This window comes from Athene noctua, chromosome 2 (assembly GCF_965140245.1).
Source record: "Athene noctua chromosome 2, bAthNoc1.hap1.1, whole genome shotgun sequence".
NCBI lineage: Eukaryota > Metazoa > Chordata > Aves > Strigiformes > Strigidae > Athene > Athene noctua.
Window position 1 is genome coordinate 124,059,650 of NC_134038.1, and position 24,624 is coordinate 124,084,273.

At 39.5% G+C, this 24,624-nt stretch overlaps 1 protein-coding gene across 2 annotated transcripts in view; it reads right to left on the reverse strand.

The window, feature by feature from the left end:
- PLXDC2 (plexin domain containing 2) overlaps positions 1 to 24,624 on the reverse strand; it is a 279,425-nt gene that overhangs the window by 52,501 nt on the left and 202,300 nt on the right. For both annotated transcript variants that reach the window (XM_074900172.1, XM_074900174.1), the window contains exons 7-9: positions 17,874 to 17,973; positions 8,249 to 8,344; positions 7,251 to 7,332 (exon numbers count right to left, since the gene is read on the reverse strand). In XM_074900172.1, the coding sequence (XP_074756273.1) occupies positions 7,251 to 7,332; positions 8,249 to 8,344; positions 17,874 to 17,973 (278 nt within the window). The remainder of the gene's footprint in view (positions 1 to 7,250; positions 7,333 to 8,248; positions 8,345 to 17,873; positions 17,974 to 24,624) is intronic.

The window sequence follows — 24,624 nt, forward strand, 5'->3', positions numbered from 1 at the left end:
TGACCCTCACTGCTCCCTAACAGTCTCCTTGTGAGCAGACAGACATTATCCCTCTGCAGAAATCAGAGGACTAGGGCAGATTATTATGACACTGGAAGTTCAAAGCCTTCTTCAGGCTTCTGCAGCAAAGGCTAATTGCCTTCTCCACTCTGGGCTTTGCTCCCAACCAAGAGAGACAGCTTTTGGCTTCTCACCTCCCTAACCAGTGTGTCCAGTCAGCTTTGCAACCCAGAAGCACTACTCAGGCATTACTCCTAAGCATCTGTTTACTTTAAAAAATCCTATGAGTACTGATTTGAAAGTGGACCGAAAATATTAATTTTCTTTGCACTCTGGGCATTTCTGAAATGTCTAAGTTAATACTTCATGTAATGCTTTGCCCTTGTTTTTCCAAGGAGATTTTATTCTGTTGCCAGAGAGAAATGTATATCACAACAGGAGATAAAAGTCTAGGTTGATTTACAAGGCTGATGACTGAAGAGAAGTAACACACAGAAAAAGCTGGAGCACTGTGATGAAAGAACTCACAACTTTCCATCCTTTATAATTTTTAATCAGGACAGTTAGGCTTTCTTGTTGAGCAAGTGCTTCTTCATCACATGCAAAAAGAACATTTTAACACAGTGAATTTATTTTTGAGGGGAGCAAAACCAGTGTGGTACTGTGAAATAAATGATTCTGAGCTCTCCTGTGATCCAGACATCTCTACTGAAAATGGAATAAGGCTTTTTTTGTATCTCCCTAAAATGAATAAACATGCTGAGGAACAGCAAGGTAAAAGAAGAGGCATTTGTCTAGAAGGCAGGTGAGAGTATCCAGAAATGGTAGGGAGCAGAAAATTTGTCAAAGCTGAGACAGGAATGAGTACTGATTGCAATGATCCTGCAGTGTAATGTATGCTAACTAAACAAATGCTCAGTCTTCACATTTTGGAAAGCAAGTTGCCTCTTTTCACAAAGTATGTATCCACTTACTATTTCAGATCTGTTTCTCTGTAGAGATGAATTAGTTGAAATAAGGTGCTCATTTCAGAAGCTGGAGGAAAGTGGTCAAGAAAAGCAACAGGGTCTGAGGCAGACATCATCACCAAAGCCATGTTTCCGAAGGAAATAACAATTTAAAAAATAAGGCATAAAATCTAGTATAAAATTCAGAAGTTCAGGGGACTGGACCATAGCCTCGGAGGTTTCCAAGATCCAGCTGAACAAAATCATGAACAAACTGGTCTGATCTTACAGCTGGCCTTAATTTAAGCAGGAGGTTAGACTAAATGACCTCTAGTAGATCCTTCTATTTTGAACTATTTTATGATTCTATACACAATGTTTCATTTGCTTAAATCTGGCTGATGCAAATTGGATGGTATGACTGAAATTCCCAGGTAGAGGCATAATCTTAGTTTTAGTTTGCTTTTCTGGATCCATTTTTAAAGATTTAAGTCCAGTTCCTGCTTTTGCTACTAGTCAAACAAGGTCCAAACACAGCCTGTATGAAATGACAGTCTCACTACTGTCAGTAATGGGCTAATTAACAGCAATAAAACTTTTCAGTCTATCTTCTACAGCATGGAGCCAGCTGTTTTTGGAAAAGAGTGCAGGACCGCCTCACAGTAGGTTCATCTTTGACTGCAGTGTGATCTTCACAGGCACAATGAAAAGCAAGAATTTTTCATGCAGAATTTAATTGAATACAAATAGGTGTGTTGAGACCGGGTATTTTTCAGCAGTAAACTACACCTTGTCAGTTGTGAAGGGGCAGCCACAAATTCACCTAAATACATGGAAGGGAACACAATGTGACTACGTGACTTGTGTTGCTTCCTGCTAAAGGTGGAGGATAAAAATTTTAGTTCTCCACAGTGAATTTGTGGCTCAGTGAGCAAAGCAGATTTTCCAGCAATTCCAGAACTCAGGAAACACAGTTCTTCACAAACTACAGAAAACCACAAAGGATCTCAAGGTTTCTCTGTGATTCATAAGAGGTTTGAACTTTACCATATAACTGAATTTTTCCAAACAGAAATGAAAACACTGGCCACAAAGCAACAGACCTTGCTCAAACCAAAGCCAAAAGAAATCAGTGCTACATTTATTAATGGAAGGAGAATCAAGCAATGCTTGAAACCAAGAAATTGTCTAAAGCAAGCTAGATGTATTCATGCTTGCTTGAAACAGTTTTCTACAAGTATCCTTACTCTTGAAGATGTTTGATATGTTTTCTGTGATGTGATTTCATCTAGCTCCAGTTCCACTAAAAAGAGGGTTTTTTTGCAAGAGAACAGAGTGACTTTTCAAATTACTTACCACAGGAGTTGAATCTTAAGAAAACATAATAAAAGTCACCCCAAGTTCCTAATTCCATACCATGTTCATCAGCTATTTATCAGTACTTCAACATGGTGTCAAATTATTGCACTATTTTCGAATGCTAATAGCCTTTTCTCCTTTCATTATGCATCCATTTTATACATAACATTTCTGAACCTAATCACTGGGGTTGAAAAACAAAACAACAATAAATACCCATTATGATACTGCATTTTGTGTCAGAGAACTGGTGTTAAATACATTCTTGCTATGAAGGTCAATGAAAATCAGTGAGTGAAGAACTTTTTGGAAAAGCTGCAGCTGCAGAGTTTCCATTTTGCTGTTTGTACTCCAGCGGCTCCAGAGTCTAAATTGCTGCTGCTACTGACTTGACTGTCCTTGTCAATGCAGCAGTGAGAAGCTGAGCAGAACCAGTGTACTCAATATGTATAATGACAGGTTAAAAGAGAGAAGACTGACTCTTTGGACATATCAGTCTCCCTACTGTTAAGAAAACAGAATCACCTAGGTTGGAAAAGACCTTGAAGATCACCTAGTCCAACCATTAACCTAACTCTGACAGTTCCCAACTACACCATATCCCTCAGCGCTGTGTCAACCCGACTCTTTAAAACACCTCCAGGGATGGGGACGCCACCACTGCCTTGGGCAGCCCATTCCAACACCTAACAACCCCTTCTGGAAAGAAATGCTTCCTAATAAAGAGACTAAACCTTCTTTGGCGCAACTTGAGGCCATTTCCTCTTGTCCTATCGCTTGTTACTTGGTTAAAGAGGCTCATCCCCAGCTCTCTGCACCCTCCTTTCAGGTAGCTGTAGAGGGCGATGAGGTCTCCCCTCAGCCTCCTCTTCTCCAGACTAAACACCCCCAGTTCCCTCAGCCGCTCCCCATACGACCTGTGCTCCAGAGCCTGCACCAGCTTCGTTGCCCTTCTCTGGACACGCTCGAGTCATTCAATGTCCTTTTCATGGTGAGGGGCCCAAAACTGAACACAGGAATCGAGGTGCGGCCTCACCAGTGCCGAGGACAGGGGTCAGATCCCTTCCCTGTCCCTGCTGGCCACGCTATTGCTGACACAAGCCAGGATGCCATTGGCCTTCTTGGCCACCTGGGCACCCTGCTGGCTCCTGTTCAGCCGGCTGTCAATCAGCACCCCCAGGTCCCTCTCTGACTGGCAGCTCTCCAGCCACTCCTCCCCAAGCCTGTAGCGCTGCTGTGGGTTGTTGTGGTCCAAGAGCAGCCCCCGGCATTTGGCCTGATTGAAACTCCTCCAGTTGGCCTCAGCCCATGGCTCCAGCCTGTCCAGGTCTCTCTGCAGAGCCTCCCTACCCTCGAGCAGATCAACACTCCCACCCAACCTGGTGTCATCTGCAAACTGACTGAGGGTGCACTCGATCCCCTCATCCAGATCATCAATAAAGATGTTAAACAGGAGTGGCCCCAAAACCCAGCCCACTCGTGACCAGCCGCCAACTGGATTTAACTCCATTCACCACAAGTCTCTGGGCCCGGCCATCCAGCCAGTTCTTTACCCAGCGAAGTGTGTGCCCATCCAAGCCTCGAGCAGCCAGTTTCGCCAGGAGAATGCTGTGGGAAACGGTGTCAAAGGCCTTACTGAAGACAAGGTAAACAACATCCCCAGCCTTTCCCTTATCCAATAAACAGGTTGCCCTGTCGTAGAAGGAGATCAGGTTTGTCAAGCAGGACCTGCCTTTCATAAACCCACGCTGACTGGGCCTGAGCATCTGGTTGTCCTGCATGTATTGTATGATGGTACTCGGGATGAGCTGCTCCATCAGCTTCCCGGGCACCGAAGCCAAGCTGACAGGCCTGTAATTCCCGGATCATCCTTCCGACCCTTCTTATACACGGGCGTCACACTGGCCAATTTCCAATCTGTCAGGACCTCCCCTGTCAGCCAGGACTGCTGGTAAATGATGGAAAGCGGCTTGGCGAGCACCCCAGCCAGCTCCTTCAGCAACCTCGGGTGTATCCCATCTGGTCCCATAGACTTGTGTGTGTCTGTGTGATGCAGCAGCTCACTGACTGTCTCCTCCTGGATTGCCGGGGGGTTGTTCTCCCAGTCTCTGTCTTCTGGCTGAGGAGGCTGGATTCCCTCAGTACAACTAATCTTGTTATTAAAGACTGAGGCAAAGAAGGCATTAAGCACCTTAGCCTTTTCCTCATCACTTGTTACCATGTTTTCTCCTACCAGGGGACGGAGGCTCTTCCTGGTCTTTCTTTTGCTGTTGACATAGAGACATTTCTTGTTGTCCTTGATTGCTGAAGCCAGATTAATTTCTAGCTGGGCTTTAGACCTCCTGATTTCTGACCTACATAGCCTCATAGCATCTTTGTAATCATTGTGAGTCCTTCTTCCAAAGGCCATAAACTCTCCTTTTCTCCCTGAATTGCAGCCAAAGCTCCCTGTTTAGCTGGGGTGGTCTCTGCCACTGGTTTCTCTTACAGCATCTGGGGGAAAATCTGCTTCTGTGCCACTTAGACTTTCTTCCTAAAGTGTCCAGCCTTCCTGGACCCCTATAGCCTTCAGGATTTTCTCCAAAGGGATCCTGTCAAGCAAGCGCCTAAATAAGACAAAGTCAGCCCTTTGGAAGTCCGAGATGGCAGTTCTGTTGCCCCCTCTCCTGGGTTCTGTAAGAATAGAGAACTCTATCATTTCATGATCGCCGTGCCCTAGTCAGCCTCCAACCATCACATCATCCACCAGTCCTTCTCTGTTCACAAAGAGGAGATCCAGCAGGGCACCTTCTCTGGTTGGTTCACTCACCAGCTGTGTCAGGAAGTTGTGTCCCACACATTCCAGGAATCTCCAGGACTGGTCCCGCTCTGCTGCGTTGTATTTTCAGCAGATGTCTGGGAAGTTAAAGTCTCCCACAAGAACAAGGGCAAGCAATCGTGAGATTTCTCCTAAGTGCCTATAGAATATCTCATCCACCTCTCTGTCCTGGGTGGGTGGCCTATAGTAGACTCCTACTACAACATCCGCCCTGTTGGCCTTCCCCCTGGTTCTAACACAAAGACACTCCACCCTGTCTTCACTACACTTGTGCTCAAAGCAATCATAACAGTAACAGTCCCTAACATACAGCACCACCCCACCACCTCTCCTTACTTGTCGGTCCATCTTAAAGAGCTTGCAGCCATCAACTGGTGCACTCCTGTCATGGGAGACATCCCACCGTGTTTCTGTAATAGCCACTACATCATAATTCTCCTGTTTCATCATTGCTTCAAGCTCCTCCTGTTTGTTACCCATGCTGTGTATTGGTATACATGCACTTCAGATGGGCTGACGTTTTGTCCCCTTCCCCCTTCAAATCTAGATTAAAGCTCTGTCAGTGAGCCCAGCTAACTCTTGCCCCAAGAGTATTCTCCCCCTCCGGGACACGTGCATCCCATCTGATACTAAAAGGTTAGGTGCCCTGTATACCAACCCATGATTGAAATATCTGAAGCCCTGACAGTAACACCAGTCCTGGAGCCACAAGTTCATCTGTTGAGTTCTCCTGTAATCTTCTTCATCCATCCCTGCAACTGAAGGGATGGAGGAGAACACAATTTGTGCTCCCGACCCCTTAACCAGTTTCCCCAAGGCCCTGAAATCTCTCTTCATTGATTTAGGACTTCTCCTGGTAATATTGTTGCTACTTACCTGAAAAACTAAGAGAGGGTAGTAGTCCTTGGGTCTCACTAAAGTGGGGAATTTTGCCTTGAGGTCCTTCACCTGGGCCCCAGGGAGGCAGCAGACTTCCCTATGATGTGGGTCTGGTCTGCATATTGGGCCCAGAATGGAGTCACCCACTACAATGACTCCTCTGGGGTTCTTTTTAGAACTGGATTTAATACCTGGTCTAGAGCGACCCAGCCTTGGTGGACCTTCAACCTCCTCCTTCTTTTAGTAATTTTCTTCATCCTTCTCTACTTCATTCAAAAGCTCCAGGGCCCCATATCTATTGTGAAGGGGCACCATGGAAGGTGAGGGAGGTCAGGAGAGGATTTTCCTGCCTCCCTGAGCAGGGACCTGTTTCCAGCCTCCCCCATCTCTTAGGTCCCCTCCTTCTGCCTGGCAGCAAGAGGGTGAGGGATCACCTGACTCTTTTGGAGCCTCTGTTTGCTCCAGGTGCTACTCCACCAATCAATTTCCCTTTCATACTCCCTAATACTTCTTAATCTTTCAACTTCTTTGAGTTCTGCCACCAGGCGGAGCAGGTCATCCAGCTGATTGCAATGCACACAGGTACTGTCACTGCTGCCCTCTGACAGGACTGACAGGCTCAGGCACTCCCTGCAGCCCAGGACCTGCATGTTTGCGTGGCAGCTCCATCTGGGTCATCATGTTCTTTCTGGCGGTGGTTTTGACCCAAGTGGAGACCATAGTTCAGTCTACTCGTGGAGGTCAATATGAAACTAGCTCAGATAAGTTCTAGACTCAGGAGATGGACTGGGCCCTGTCCGCTCGCCCTGCCTGTGTGAACTGCCATGCACACTGACGCGCCACACCCTTCCGAACGTGTATGTCTTTATAGTTACACTACCACCCTGCATCTCCACGCGGTTATGTTATTTTTGATGAAGCAGCGATATAGGGAGAAAATACAAATTTTATTATGATTTCTACTTCTCATTCAACAGGACTTAAAAGTAGGGTTAAGGAAATAGGAACAAGGTCTTAACTCCCAAAACAACTGTTTTGACTATTCTTGCCTATTTTATTTGCTGAAGTGAAATGAGACAATGATGTGTTGCTAGTGATCACAGTTGAAGGTTATGTTCATGTCAATGTATGTATATAAGGCCTACATATAACAACCCTTTTTGCTGAATAACCTATAGGCAATATTTTTGGATATCACTTGAGCACAGCTGCATACCCACACAAAAAAGAAAAATCATTTTCTTTACCTTTGGAGTTTACTGCACCAGCTGCAGTTGAAACCAATCTGGGCAGTGACACAGGGACCACAGCTGGTAAACTGGAGACAAGCTGGGATGTAGATAAACAAACACAAATTATTACATTAGTCTCACAAATAATTATCCTAAAAAGCACAAAGGAAGCACACATCTTCTGATAATGCATATTTAGGGACTCAACAGGTTCACACATGTCCAAACTAAGACATCAAAACCAGCCTATTACAATACATTGCATAACCATATGCACAAAGGTATATTTTATCTGTAGGATTCCATTTGTATTCCATTTGTAAATTTATTCCCACTTCCACATCTGTTCATTTAGCTTCATTGCTAAATTTTAATCTTTTTGCTTAATATTAAGTATTTCCTTAAATCTCCTTCCTCCCTGGCTCCAGTGTTCTTTGGTGTTGCTAACCTTTAGATATAAGCAGATAATAAGGCTGGCATGAAAATGTGCAAGAACTATAATTGGATTAGAGAAAAGAAAATAACTGTTTCTGTTTTTTTTCAGAGCAGTACAGCTGGCAGTTTAAACCAAGAGATTTCTAAGCAATGTAGTTTTACCTTGGACAAAAGAGGCATATGAACTGCAAAATGTGTTTGGGGATATTCCTTCGCGATGTGATGCCCAACACAAAGAAGAATTTGTGTTTGCCTCGCAAGCATGAAAACTGTTCTTTTTTTTTTCTCAAGGAAACAAATTTAAAGGCAATATAATCATGCTTCTGAAAAATGGTTTGGCACAAATTTCATTCAAAAACTACTGGGAGCTATATACCTATAAACTACCTTGAGATACATGAGGATGCACTGGATAATGTAGCATCCATCTGGGAATAAATCTGAAAGAAGATAAATTAATATGTCCACGACTCCAAGTCCACAGATAGACAAAATATTTAATATTGTGTGTGTGTTACTGGGAGGGGGAGGGGAGTCCTTCCCAGATCTGGCTCCTGCCCATGTTATGTTTTACTTACTTGGAAGAGGTATCATTTCAACAGCTGAGAGATTGGTAATCTTTGACATCTGTAGCTCCACCCTGTGGTACTCATAAATTGTTCTTCTACGGACATCTACCAGGAAAGAGAAATAAAAATATTTTCACACTTTACTATTTTTCAGTCTGTAGATTGTGAAAAATAATGGATGTCATGATTGCTCCCTGTTCCTTAGATGCACACATGACACCCATTTTCCTCAAGAATATACTTTTAACTTTAGACAGCATAAAGGAACATGTAAAAGGTATAGATAGAGAAATTTTACTTGAGAAACCATCAGAACTGACAGAATAGGCACCTATTCCTGGTAAAGGATTATGAAAACACCAAGTGTGCTCTCACGCATCTTAGTCATTCATTTAAGCAGAAATTCTAGAGTATACTGTCAGACATTTTAGGATATATTTCAGATGCTTGCTTTCCTAAGACACTTCTCAGCTTACAGATTTGAGAGAAATGCTTTATATACTCACTTTGTCAGCTGTCAAGATGTACAAACAAAACTGATTTCATTGCTTAATCAAATTTGTTAGCCACAAGGTAGTTCACATTTAAATGAGCTAGAACGTTTTTTCATGTTATAACATTAAAGAAGACAAGTCTTCCTAAACATCCAATGTTATGCGTAATCTTTACACAAGTTGACTGCACCTAAGTTTCTCAAAGCAGAAATTCAACAGTCAATGCACTGTTCTTATGGGCTTTGAACACAAACAACTGTGAGACCCAACATCAGATAAGTGTGAAAAAATCACATACTTGTCAGTTTCCAGATCAATATCCTATAATGTATTCTAAACATTGCAGATTTTAAGTGCATGGTTGAAATGCAGACTGGTGAGCTTGTACATTTGCAAATTAAAAGTACAACCCATACTGCAAATCTGACACAATAACGATGATTTCCTGGTGTGCTGGATTCAATTTTACGTCCTTTTTAAAGGCCTGCTAGACTAATTGAAATCAATGCTAAACACAATCACTGACCTTGTGTAACCATGCCAGAAAGAAGTAAAGGGTTACATACAGAGAAATAGCAGGTTACTCTGGTCAATGACTGTCCTGCGTCTACATGCAACAGAAGGAATTGCAGGCAGCCACGAACTCAGGCAGTCTTCTGTGTTGCCAGCCCTGTATGGATTAGAGCACACCTTGTTGCCTGGTATAAAGGCTCTGTTCCTGCAGCTTGAAATGGACTCACATGGGCTCTCCAGCTGTTAAGCAATCATGCAGCACCAAATTCAAAGTGTTTTTCACAATCTCTTGTTAGGAGGGATGTTGTAGGCATTTTCAGACAGAACATGGAACCTCGACTAAAATCAATCAAAAATAAATACTAATTTTTAAGGGAAGAGAGGAAGTGCACTAAGGTGTCTCCTGTGGCTAAGGTGCCTCTTGGCTCAAGTGGAGGAGGCTTTCTAAGGGGGATGGCCAATATCTAAAAGCACAACTGTGGGAAGCCACCTAATGGGGACCACACAGAAAATAACCATCAAGCTATTGGTGTCAGTTGGAATAAACAGGACAATCTCTGAGGAGGGATGAAGAGGCAGAAACAGAGCTGTGCTGGGTGGGATAACTTTCTCCTGCAACAGCCAGGATCGCTGCAGGTAAAGCACCTTCTCTGCCCTCTCTCACTGCATAAGCTCCCAGGCACAGGTAGGCAGTGTCTGGATTTCAGACAGTAATATTTCTGTTTAGCTCCAAATCAGCACCTTTGCCAAGCAGTTCCTCTTGCCATTTATTTGAGGCTGACTTTGCTATGGATTTGCCCCCCCTGAGAGCACATTTCTCTTTTGGTATGAAAAGTGCTTATAATTGAGTTAGTTTTATGTTTTATCTACAAAGTCATTCTGACTAGTTAAAAGACAGATATGGGGATATGCTGAACATTTACTCCAATAATGGCCTTAGCCATGTCCTTCAGATCCACTGGACAGAAAAAGTTTTCAAGACAAAGCTAATCTTGTGCTGGGGTGGGGAAAATCTCTTGCCAGCAGTGAGAGGTTTATGCTCCCAGGATGGTAAAGTCACATAAAAGCACCTGCCAAATCAGAGTGATCAGGAAATGTGTTTGGAGTTAACTCCTGCCAATGCTGAAGGCTGTAATTTGTTTCCACAGAAATCTTTATCCTTCCGTCCAAAAAAATAAGCAAATGAATACATAAATTAAAATGTTGGGTGCCGACACTTTAATTGAACTCCATTTCATCTCATCAGTAGTGGTACAGACTGGTATGCTATAATCCTGTTTACTCTGAACCTTTCCGAACAGACTTCTGACAGGCCTTACAAGAAATAAGGAGCTTTTGGCTTTCCAAAAATCCAGTAAGAATCACAGACTGAGGTTACAGCCACTTTTATCTCATCCAGTGCATGAAATTTCTAAAAAAACCCTGAATTTAAGAGAATTAAGATTGTTATAAAAAAAAAAAAATCCCAATCATGCATATTTCAGCATGACTATTGATCCCATTAAATCCCACTGCCTGGTGGACTCAGGTTAGATCTTTTCTTCTTCAGGAAGAAGACTGTGCCAACCACAGGTGGTGAGTTTGCATAAAAGGGATCTATCTATTGTAAGAAATCTAAGCAAAGAGAGGTATTTGCATAGTCACATTTTAACAGCCTTGTATATACTTGCAGGCAGGTGGTTGGAAACGTGAGTGTTCGAATTTATCTGCCTGGCCAGGCTGTAAAAACATGCAGTTGTAGATTCTTTTGAAAGTCTGACTTGAAACACGTCATGCTTAGCTCCTCAAAATGCACTTTTTTCTCCCTATTTAGAATTCTGAGCCTGTATCCTCTTAACAAAACAGGCTAGAAAAGTTAAACTCAACAGGATAAACAGAAAAATGAACACCCTCCCCTGACACTTACCCTTCAACCTTTCCACACACACTCCTGCTTCAACTGCCTTCACTCAGATGGAACTTGTTCTTTGTCTTACGCTACCTATTTAGCTCTTTTACAAACAAGTACAAGTTCAGAATCACAAAGAGCTTATGAGCCCATGTACTTCAGTATGCACCTTAACTTAACAAGAACTAGTGGAATCATTTGATGTAGTAACAGACAAAAATTTAAGCATCAGGTGCAGCTTTTTTGCTGAAAAGAGGCATTACATCAGGTCTAACAGGGAAGGGAGGAAAGGAAAAGGATGTTTTCCATGCATATGTACTTTTGAAGTACAATTCCTGGTTCTGAATTTCAGAAAATATGTATATATTCTCCTCCTAGTCATGAAAATATTTTACTTTTCTGTAGGTCTGAGTATTTCAAACACCTCTTTTAACCAAATGATATATTTTTTTCAATAACAGATACTATTTTTTTACATTTGGTTTAATTTACAGCATGGTCCAAATTGTTCTTTGGTTTGTTTCTGTGGCATGTACCTGTGCTACCTTTGAATACAAGGCCAAAGCTACAGTTCCGGCAGAAAAAGCTGAAGAAAACACCAACTACTTGAGGTAAGTACATTCCTCAGTGACCCAGAGAGATAACATCAGGGGTCAGAAGGCCAATTGAAAGAATCCTTTCAAGGGATTAAACAATGGATCAGTAAATTATAGATGCACAAGATTCTAGTGCGACAAAACATTTCTATGTAGGTTTATCACAGTAGTTTTAAACTAAATAATGGCATATAAATATTCTATGAAACAGAACTGCCAGAGTTAACTAAATGTACTAGATAGGGAGACTGCTCTGGAGATGGAGCAGTCCCAGAAGAGCACCAATGACTTCCTAACATACCTGAAGGGTAATAAACCATTCTAAATATGTGTCCAACAGATGAACAATCTCTCTGGTACTTTTCCATCACATAATCACTTCTCCTCACACAGCATTCCTCAGCTAAAACCTGCAACCCAGTGAAATGTGAAAATATTGGAGAAGTCAGTCTGATTTTTAAAAAATAAATATACACAAATAAAAATCTTTGTCAGTGAAAGATTTCTAGGGAATTGAGATTGGACATCTACCCAGTAAAAAGTGCTAAACAAGGCTGTACGTATTCATATGTCTGCATTTTCATTTTTAAGTCTAGCTGACAGAAGACACAAATGGTAAGAGGGTGTATTTGATTATGCAGAAGTCAATTTGAAGCAAACCCTTTATGAAATATATCCAGCTTGCACTGCAAGCAATTTGTAAAAAATATAAGGGATACAGAGGGGTGGGGCACAGTTGATGTACTACATTAGCTACTGGCTTTGCTTGATAAGGACTTTGTTTAGCACCACTGGCTAAATAAAACCTTCATGTAAATACACATTTTTCCAGGCTGGTATGTCTGATTGCCATCACCACAAAAGGTAAGAGAATCAGAATGTCAAAGCAGTCTTTGTTGTTTGCTTTTAACAGCTTCATATTGCTAAGCTTATCAATATTAGCTAATTAATTCTCAAGGCACTGATATTGGGATCAAACATGCCTGTAATCAAACCATCACAACTGCTCTTGGTCACTGACTACTACACACATTTGAATCTAGATTAAAATTCAGATTCCCTAATTGTATTAATTTTATCATTCTCTTAAAAGTTACTAAAAAAAAAATCCTTTAAAACCTGGAAACTGCACCTCAAAGAACTATGATATGAGAATAAGCAACTCAGTGAAGTACTCTCTGAAAATATCTGCTTTATGAACAGTGTAGAAGAAACTGTTCTGGATCAATGCTCTGTGCCTATTGCACATCATTTGCTTTGAAACTCTCCATGTCCTTTCAGATTTACCCCAATTCCTGATGCCAGCTGAGCTGCTCTTAGTACAGGATCTAGGTGTGAAAAATAGGCTTTATTCCCTTAAACCACCATGCACCGAACTGCCTAATTTTGAGATTGGTCAATGGCCAGTTAATACTTTCGCTAAAACGAGAACATTTTAGACTTTGATCACCTTGTACCAGTCCCTGAAGTGTTATGCCACCAAAGATTGGCAGCATGCCCATTTCTTTCCCTCACTGCTCCTGAATCAGACCCCTAGTGCCAAGGTACCCAGCTGCCTGCCTAAACCCTTTTGGGTCAGCAGACAAACACGTGGGTCTGGAGGAGCTGGCACTCTGCGGAATTGGTGGAAAGAAAGAATAAATACTGTGAATTTAGAGAGGTAACTTTGGGGCCCATATTGCACAGAGGCAAATTACAACATTCTCAGTGAGGCAGCAATTAGACTTTGCAACTTCCCAGATGGTGCTGCATCTTTATACAATAAATATCACAACATAAACTGCTAGTCTTCTTTTACCCTTCAAGGTAATGCTAAGGTTCTTTCAGGAGCCTCACTGCTGTAAACAAACTGGAGAGAAATCTTCAGCAAACAGTTACAACATGCAGAGTTGTCACTTAATTACATGCTTGAGTTATACTACATATTGAGTAGCACTAATTGTACTGAAACTGGAATGTGACTAACACAGAGCTCAGCTGCAATTTCATTCGTGTACACAGTGTTGTTGAGAAATTTCAGTGTCATTAAATGTTGGGTTGTCAAGGTGTGGATTTCCTAAAAGAGCTGTACCTAATACAGCAGAGGCCAAGATCATGGAGAAGTATGTCTCACTGTGAAGAAAAACCTAGCCATTATCTGTAAGTGCAACACTAGTATCTCATTGTGTCAACCCCCTGAAACTGGCACTCTCTCATTTTACCAGTGTATTTCATGCTCTTGTGGAAAACAAAACACAATCTGGGCAATTTCACTGGTGGGCTTTTTCATTCCTAAAATAAAATAGTGGGTTTCAGGAAATGCTTTTTAATTTCTTCATGCACAATAAAAATCGAAATGAAAGACAAAAGGAGAGAGAGCACTAAAACAAAGGAGACAAATGTAGTGACCCTGAAGGAAAGGAAAAACGTAGGGGAAGAAAGATGGTCATGAAATTAGAGAGAGATCTTGGGTGTCTGCAAAAGGGAGAGCAAAGGACACCATAGGCAACTGAAAGAAGAACCAAGAACGGAATGCCAAGGATGGCTGAGAAAAAAACAAGAAGTAAGAGAAAACAGAGAAGAGAAGGTGGTTACAATGGGACAGGGACAAGGTTCATGATTCACTGAAGATGCTGAAAGAAAGGAAGAAGGAAAACTTGCTGGAGGAACATGTAAAACTATCCCCCAGGTTTTCTTCACCAATCATGTGCTGTCTAAGTGGAAGACATCCATTAAACTTTCTCAGTGTCTTTGTAACAAAAGGAAAAATAGTTAATGTACAAGTGTTCAGCCTGTCTGAAGAAGAAACCAGGGTGGTCCCTCTAACTTATCAGACAAATCAGAATCAGAGGTCCAGAGCCTGGCTCACTTCACTTGAATTACATTGAAGAAGCAAAAAATTTTCCTCTGAAATTAATGGATGGACTTAGTTTGCCATATAAATCACAGAATTTAGAGTTTTTCTTGTTAACCTTGGTGTCAAGCAAAAATTCGCTTCTGTTCACACATTACCATTCACTCCAAAGCACTTCGAGAGTATATCCAGGCATGTGTATCTATACATACGTATATAAATACAAATCTGCATCAATATAAATATACCACATATAGGCTCAAAAATAAAGACACTACAGTATTTTTATATAAAGACACAGCAGTAGCAGACCAAGAAAAAAAACCAACACAGAAAACAGGCAGAAAGCCACCTAGCAAAAATCTCCCATCTCTGTGCTCTAGCTCTGAAAAGATAAGGTGAAAAAATGTATATACCTGTAGTCTTTTAGGGACAGATGAAAGGGGTATTACTGCAAAGCCTTTATAAGTAGAAGTATATTAACAAAAATAGGTATGAAATGCTCAAGGTCCTCCATTTCAAAAAGTTCAGAAAATCCTTTCTTTTTGCTCTTGGCTCTTCAAGAGGATCCTTTTCAGCATTCATTAAAATGCACTTCTGAAATGAAATGGCTGATCAAAAAGCATATTTTTCTCTCCTCAGAATGAAATAGGTTTGCCTGGCTTTAGAACTCACCTTTCATAAGTATTGAAAATGTTATTACCAATGTTTTGGACAGTATATGTGAAAAAAATATGACAAATATTTCTAAATCTTCCAAATTTACTTCAATAAACTAGGACTACTATACTCAAATTTTAAAACACTGAACATACAGAGTGCACCAAAGACATTCAGCATTTTGAAAATTGAGAGGATATTTTTGTTCCATCAGGCTTGTGTTGCACTTAATGTCTCTTTCCTTTTCAAATGCAAGATGTATACAAAAATAACTGACAAAACTCAAAAGCGAAGCAGTAGAGTTGGCGTTTTTTTTGTCTGATTTGAGTTTGGTTTGGGTTTTTTTATAACTATCCATGAACATAAAGGGAAACTGGATTCTCTTGATGGAAAAGTCTTTGTTAAAGTGGTAAGCAAGAGCTAATAGCTATACTATCTTTGCCTTATTTTGGGACAAACAAACAGCAATTTATATTCTTCTGTTGTCTTAAGAAGCTAACAAATAAACTAAACCAACAATTCTATCATATCACTTTTCAATAATTGACTAGAACCATGGTTGATTTAACACCTCTGAAAAACAAGAATGCAAGAACATGCATATTTTAAGAGCACATGACGCTGGCTCTCTGTGGGCCAACATTATTTATCAGTTCTGTCAGGGTACTATTATGTTGCCTATATATACACTAGTGTAAACCTGTTTCATTGAAAGCAGAATTCAGCTTCAGGAAAAATCTACTGCAAACTGATGGTTCCCTTGATTAATACTAGCTCTAGCATTAGCTGCAAACTAGCAAAAAAAATCATGAATGACCACTATTCACAGAACCAGTTATTAAGGAGAAAAGTAGTGCATTACATGCAGTAATACAGAAAAAATGCTATCAAAACAGTTGCTGCCATGGCACATTTCAGACTCCCACATTCTATTCTTATCTGCCACTTCTTGATGTAACTTAATGATCAGAGTAAGTCTAAGATGAAGCACTAGACAGATTTTCTGGTAATTACAGTCTCTTCGCTTAGCAGAAAGTGTCATGTGACAAAAAGGTTCACAGAGATACTAAACCCAGAAGACTATTAAGTCTGAATATTCTGTGCATTCATCAAAACCAATGTTATGTAGTGGTAGTAAAACAAGGTGCATGCCTGAAAGACTGCTACAGAAACAAACATTCAGACTAGAACAAAGAGTCATATATACCACATATTTTACATACAAAACGTGTAAATCTAAAATAAGCCCTTTAGTGCTGTTTGATGGAGGCCCGATGCCAAAAGATCTGCACACTGCTTGCCTCTCTTACATTGAATTTCTGTGTGACTATTCTCATAAACAATTTGCACAGGTCAATCAACCTAATTTCCACCTGAATCCATTTTAGGAGCTCTTACAAGCTGAAGACTCACAGAAATATTCAGATCATTCACTTACAAACATCACTCAAATTGCTGAAATCAGTTGCCTAGATTCATTTGTTCCTAAGCACTCAAAAGCAATCCATATGACCACAGGCACATTACAACTATCTATCATACTTCAGAAACAAATTTCTTCCACGACCCGATCTTTTAAGTGAAATCTGGGCATGCCAACCTCCTTCACACTACTCTGAGTTCACAACAAGCAACAGATGGTGCTGAAATTTTCCATTTTCTCCATGGCAGGGCATATAAGACATTGGATTTATGCTCCCTCATACTAAAGACTGTTTAAGTGTGATGAGGGGATAGGATGAGCTGAGAGACAATGGCACCTGCAACTTCAGTGTCAGCCCCATCTGCTGACTGCCTTAAAAGATGGTCTGGATCAGGTCAGACCTTATGAGCTTTATCTGTGCCACACTTTCAGGGTTCACTTTAGGAGAATATGCCTGGACTCAGTCCTAGGAGACTGGTTCAAGCACAGCTCCTTCCATCTACACCCTGTTATCAGAGGATCATCAAAAATTGAACTTAGTAAATTTGCGCCAAATGTGTAAATAAAACCTGCAGACTTGGAAATTGAGCATGTTCTCTAATAGCTAAACAATCTCAAAGGGTTCTGTAGACATTATTTTAAAACAAAGCATCAAAGAAATCATACTTGATTTCCTACTGTTCATTTTCATTCAAGCCATATGACATATAATTAAAGCCAGAGAAAATTAAATGTCACCTGCATTACTGTTGCCACAACTACGTGAGCCCAAGATGTTATTTAATAACTACATCTCCTCTTTTTTTCTCTCAGTAAAATGTATATATGAATTTGAAGTTCAGATGTAAATTATCAAGAACTTTCAGTCTGGATATTTTTCTCTTTTAGGATACAGATGATTTTTCTCAACAGGTTGCCTTTTCCCTACTACGACAACCAGACATATTCCAGATAAAGTATCTTACAGCATACCAAATTGTGCTGGTTGACTGTTAAATTTTACATTATTTAGCTGGCCATTTAGTTTTATTTACTTAATTCATCAGCTCAAAAGAAACAATGACAGAGAAAGCCACACTGGGAATTATCAAGCAAATAAAATTACACTTGAATTAACAAGCTGAAATTAGCTAAGTGATTTGTTGTGCAGCTAATCATCCTTGATTAAATCAGCTTACACTCATTTCTCAGCCTCCAAACCATTAGCACCAGTACAATTCTACATACTGGGAATTTGCTGGATCCTATGCACGACCACAAATGCATCTGAGAGTCCCACTTTCACTGGGTGGTTGGTTGAACTTATCTGTGTCACAGCTACAGGAATCTGGAAGACAAAACAGGAAGATATGCATGAAATATGAAAGCAAAAAAATTACACACTAAAACTAACAGCACTGCTTGAATAAACATATAACCAGTGCAAATTAAAGTCCTAAATAAATATTTTATACAATACAGCATAATATGACTAGGGATTTACTGAAGATAGAAATTTCTGGTTTTAATTCTTATTTTATTCCAGTTCTCATTGCTTGTTATATAACAATAGTCACATCAACACTTAGAGGCGGAACAATTGTTAATTACAAAACAGAAAAAGGCAGTGATTTTTAGTAATTTAGTTCCCCTAGTTGAAGAAAAAGTGGGATGATGTGCTAGTATCAGACAAGGAGGAGGAGGAGGCAATACCTCTTGTCTACTATTGAACACATAAACTATGAAAGTTCAGCTTGGGATAAACATTTTAAAAGCTTATGGCTCAGTTAATTTGCACTGAAAACTGTCTGAAGAGCTACCTGAAGAAAGTTCTGGACCAATGATATTAATGTTTATTGTGTCCTGGAATAGCAGGGAAATTATCAAAGCCATGGAAAATGTGGAAAATGCCAGATGATCACTTACCAATATCTAGAGGAAGAAATAAAAATACTTAGATTGCCACAGACCAGTCCAGCTTTACATAAGAGAGAAATTGATGCTGGGCAACATTGCTGTGTGAAAATAAGTGTTAAGTTTGATTTCACTCTTTAGGCAAGATTACAGCTTTGGCTGATACTTGTATAGATGTAATAGCTTCAGAATTTTGTAAGGTGTTTGACTTAGTGACATGTAACATTTATACAACATTAATACAGTTAACTAGACTGATCACAAACAGCAGCTGTCACTAAAGAAGCAGATCAGACAGTGTCTTTACAGTTTATCTTGCTTCTCCAGACATCAGGCCTCGTATTCAAAGGTTTTATCAAAGACTGGGAAGGAAACATAAATTTACTGCCTAGCAGTTCTGCAGATGACACTGCTAGAGTAAAAATAATTAAATGCCTGGATCAATTAAGCAAAGTTAGACTTTTTAAAAATTGTAGAGTTATAGCTCACAGAAAAAAGAGTGCAAGGTTAGGGCTTGGGGACCATATTCTAGAAAGCAGCAGTTCTGGAAGTAATCTCAGTAGTGGGTGAACAACTCCAGCTGTCAGAAGGGACATTACAGCAAGAAAATTTAATTGATGTGATTATTTGGTTACACAAAAGTGAAATATAGCCCAGGAATGGGGTGGCCATTGTACCTGAACATTAGACTATTAGTGAAATGTTACACAGACTTTGGGAGGATCTATTTCTTAAAAAGATGTTGAAAATTTAAAAGAAGGAAGATTAAAAGAGTCATAAAAATATTTTGAAAACTTTTGGAGTTCTCAAATGCTGTTAAAGAGCTCTATGTATTTGTCTTCTCAAAGGGAAAATGGAAAGCTGCCTAGACTACCATAAACAAATACTGCCACAGAGAGAAATTACTCAGGGGCTAAAGAGGTTTTTTCATCTAGCACAGAAAGGTATAACCAGAAGGTGGAAGCTGCAGAGAGATACCTTCAAAATAGAATAAGCCACATGTTTATATGATGGAATGTTATTAACCACTGGGATAAACTACCAAAGGAAATTATGATTCTCTACCATTGCTGCTTTCAAATCACAGTTGGATACCTTGTTTTTCATAGTTGGCCTTCAGTTAACCAGAAATTACTAGGCTGAAGACAGATGAAACTGGATCAAGTGTAAGAAACAGATATGAGGTACTAGCTCAGCTAATCTAATAGTCGGCTCTGGCTTTACCTATGTAAAACTGCCAAAATTATACTGTTGGCCAGTATTTTTCACATAGCAGAAAAATGCCAAAGTAAACAGTTGGTTACACATCCAGTGAATGAGGATTCAGTATTGTCTACATGTCAATTAACGGCACGACTTCTGGTATTTGAGTTGAGCATCAGTAGTTGTTCTCCTTATTCCCAAAACATCATTTAGCTGTGCTTTTTCCTGATTACACTGGTAGCTGTCTAGGAAAAGTTAAATTTGAGAATATTAACAGAAAAAAGTGAGTTCTGGTGAATTAAACAGTGTCATACTACCCCATGCAACACTACAGTCCTGGGGAAGAGTGGCTAGAAAGCTGCCTGGCAGAAAAGGACCTGAGGGTGTTGGTTGACAGCCTGCTGAATATGAGCCAGCAGAGTGCCCAGGTGGCCAAAAAGGCTAGTAGCCTCCTGGCTTATATTAGAAATAGTGTGGCTAGTGGGACTAGGGGGGTGATCATCCCCCTGTACTTGTCACTGGTGAGGCTACACCTTGAATACTGTGTTCAGTTTTGGGCTCCTCACTACAGGAAAGACACTGAGGTTCTGGAGTGTATCCAGAGAAGGGCAACGAGGCTGGTGAATGCTCTAGAGAACAAGACTTATGAGGAGCAGCTTGTGGGAACTGGGGCTGTTTACCTTGGAGAAAGGAGGCTCAGGAGAGACCTTACTGCTCCCTACAACTACCTGAAAGGAGGTTTAGTAGTGGACTTGGCAGTGCTTGGTTAATGGTTGTACTTGATGACCTTAAAGGTATTTTCCAACCTAAACGATTCTATGAATCTATAAATTTCCTTTTCTTTTACTTGATTTAGCGACTGGTTTAGCTGATTTATTTAGGGGTTCTTGCATACATGATCTGCTTTGGTATAACAAAAGGAATGATGTTAAATCAACATGAAAAACAGAATTGGCTTAAAAATACTGCCAGTAATACATCAATTTAAATTTGGCTTATATCAGCTTAGCTCTGATGCAGTTACTGGACAATATGACATAAAAAGGCTGAAAGCCATATTTTCAAAGTCTTCAAAATAAAAGGCTCACTGAGTTCAGAAGTAAGTCTGTAAACTTTCTCCAGCATGGAAGTATGCACAAATAAGGGAATTATTCAGTCTCAAAATACTGTAGAGAAAAGCTTATATTAACTATCAAAGAAACTGTCTTAAAAGATTTTGAGGAGGATACTCTAGAGAAGGTATTGAAAATCAAGTTAGGAAAAGCACTGATGAGAAGGATGCAATGACTATTTCTCTTCCAAGTTAGAGAGGAAACAGCAGATGAAGAAAGGAGTCAGAGTTTTATAGACACAAGATGTAGTTGGAACTGGCATTATGAGTAGGTGTGCGACCAACAAAATATGCTGACAAAATTGGCAGCTCAAGGCACAAATTGTGTCTGATACATGAAAAGAATTATATGAATTTTTATGTGTGAGTGCAAACCAGGAGAAGTTGCACTCAGGTCTCCTTGAATAAGTCTTCCTAATTTTAAGTCTAGTGCCTTATCACGTTTTTTTTCTGAATTTGTGAATAAATGAACAATTTGCATCTTTCCCTCAAAAATTATAACAGCAATTTTATTTTTTTTTTTTTTTTTTCCAGGAAGGAGTGATGGGTTCTGGTAGTACAAATGCCACAAGTGGTTTGTTGTTGTGAGTTTTTTGTTTGTTTTTTTGTTGCTTTTTTTTTTGTTTAGTAAATTTATTTTCATTGTAACTTGGTTCAGAGCTTGAAAGTCACTTTCAGTTTCACTATTTCACAAAAATTATGAATGACTGCATGGTATCTACTGAACTAGGACATATTAGCCAAGTTGAACAGAAAATACAAACAAAAACTTCAGAAGAAAATAAAAAATTTTGGAGCAGAAATATCTCAGTAGATTTTGCCAAAAAATCTACTGCAGGTGTCCATGCTCTTGTGCTGGGCATTCTAGTGAGAGTGAAGAACTTGAGGAATCATTTCCTAAAACAAATAAAAAAGTTGTAGTAGGGTCCAGTCTAACAGAAGAAGCAGTCAAACTTTTCGATATATGTTTTTAGAAGCAGGGTTTAGAAACACGTGTGTAAGGTGAGGAAAACATAAATTTAGTTTAGCCAGCTCTTGAAACTGAGGTATAGCCTGTGTCAAACAATTAGTCATACAGACAGAAATGCAGGTGAAAGAGAGGGAATCCAAAACCCAGGAAAACTTTTATTCTCTTAAAAAACTACAGCATTATGAAACCTATATTTACAAAAACATATATTTATTTTTAAAGCATGGAAAAAGAAATAATTTTACAGAACTGAATAATTCAGTCACTTGGTGATGAATGTACTGAGTGCCATTTTATAGGTGAAAATTTTTGAATGAGATGTCAAGATAAAATGGGCTTTTACCATATGATAGCCTATTAGCATATACGCCCTTTTGACAGAATGCCTGTAGTAAATGATAAAATAATTTATTGAAAATTACAGCAAAACACAGGTAGCAAGCAGATAGCTGGTGTTCTGAACTCCTCACCTGAACAGCAAGATATGTCATGAGAAGTTGACACGTAAACAGTTTAACAGCAAGCTAGGAATGTACAAGTGGTTGCTAATGGATGGCAGGGGGTTTACGGCATTACATTCAAAGGATGGATTTTAACTAGAATCATTTCAAAGAGCATGTTAGGTCTACCATAGACAATATGAACTCTTGTGTTGTAAAAGTCACCAGTTTATGAATAAGCTTCCCAAATGCACACTAGCATGGGGCCATTGACATCTATATTTTGGATTATGTACTTCAACAATAGGGAGAAAAATATTCAAAATTCGTGCTGAATTCTATTCATAATATGGATCAGTAATCTAGACAGTATTTCCCATAAAAATTCTCAAATTTTATACTTTTCAACTTTAAGGACATGTCAGAATCTTACCCTTCAAAAAAGAACAAAATAATGGCCTCTGAACTTATTCTGAAGACGATGGTAAAGAGGGTGCAATTACTTCCCCACTTCAAAACTGAGTCAAAGATAAGAGCCAGAGTATGCTGCAAAATAGTAATTAGGAACACAATAGCACTCTTGCAGGGTTTTCATTGCAAGTTTTCTAAATAACAATTAATTACTCTACAGGCCAAACTACATGAAACTTAATCAAGAATTTTAAGTTGCATAAACTGATCACCTCATGAAATCAGAGATCCTGCTTCCATGTTAATATTTTTGATAATAATAACAGAGGTAAAGAAATGCCAGGCATGTATAATGCAAGCAGAATAACCAAGACGACTGTGCTGCTTTTTTTTTTTTTTCTTTTTCTTCTTTTAGTTTTCAGGAAATAATCACAGGGTTTGGAGTCTTGTTACTGGATACAGAATATTTTCCATCACGCATAGCTGGAGCATCAATTTTACCTAAGTGCTAGCACTTAATCAGTTCCATTCAATTCTGCCTTCTTTCACAGTAGAAAGAAATTCTACTACAAGTGTCTTTTAGAATTATTTTCCAACCTCACATGCTGGGCAACTTGAACAAGCATTTCAACTTTAATAATGGTTTCTGGATGGCTACATAAATAAAGAGTCACTACTATTTAAATGAACAAAGAAAGCCTTCAAGCCAATGAAATTAAGAAAAATACCCTAAACCATTAACAAAGCATTTGGTACCTTTGCTTAACGTGTTCTGTATTAATCATGGGCAGAAAAAGAAACCAAATGTTACACTAAGGAACATTAGCTGTAAGCACTAATGGGAAAAGACTATATAGGATAGTTATTTTGTTCAAAAAGAAGTAAAGCTCTTGAGAACTGAACTTCTGTGAAATTTAGAACATAAGAAATTAGTATTCACTAGTAATATGTACAAAAGTACGCCTTTGCAGAAAACTTTCTTTATTACTATGTTCTGTTGGCAAGTTTGCACTATAATATACTTCACACGTAGAAGAGGTGCACCCGTAAAATTTTCCTACCAGCTGATGTTTCCTGACATATTGATCATTTGCCAGAACACTACAGTTGGTGTAAGCAAAGTGATATTTAAAATGGAAGGTGTAAACAAAGTAAATCAGGACAGAAATAAATAGATGATTTTCTATAGGACCTTGCCATATTTCAAATTGCTTTTACATTTTGAAAAGTTGACTGTACAGCTCCTTCTCCTACCCATTAACTCTTCTGAAAGATATTCTGATGTCTCCAGATTTCACTATCCTGGTGGCTTTGCTCCTTTTCTGAATTTTTATTATTTCAGAATCTATTCTGGATTTTGGATCACAATTGTGCATTTCAGACTGCTTCCTATTGGGCAAGCAACAGAACGCAGAAGATTGGGCAGAACAGCTCCTTTGATACGCAGCAAACCTCAGCCAAGAACCTGCCTTGGTGGTCAACACCAGGTTTATGAGGTAGCAAACCTAATGTGTGAGTAGGAAGTATAGGAAAAAGCGAATCTCAAATGGTTTGAATAAATGAGAAATAAAAAGTAAAATTTACCTGAAGTGCTTTAGACATAAAATTCCCTATTTGTACCTCCCTTAAATGTGTAATCACAGTTATTTTAAAAGTAGATTCTTCAAGATAAACACCTGGTGTCACTAGTACAGAGTCCCTGTGGGATGCTTTATAAAGTTACTGGCAACCTGTCTGATGTATTTCTGACATGGTGTTTCAGCTTGGAGGCTTTCAATTACAACACAACGAAGACCTCACAGATTTGCCATATATTACTGTCATTTTTGATGAACTGTTACGCTAAAATGAAATGGCACCAAAAAGATGGTAGAAATCTTCTCGTGCAACTTTTACTCATGCTAGTCAGCACTCACACATGTAATCTTACTGGAGTTAATGGGGCTCCCA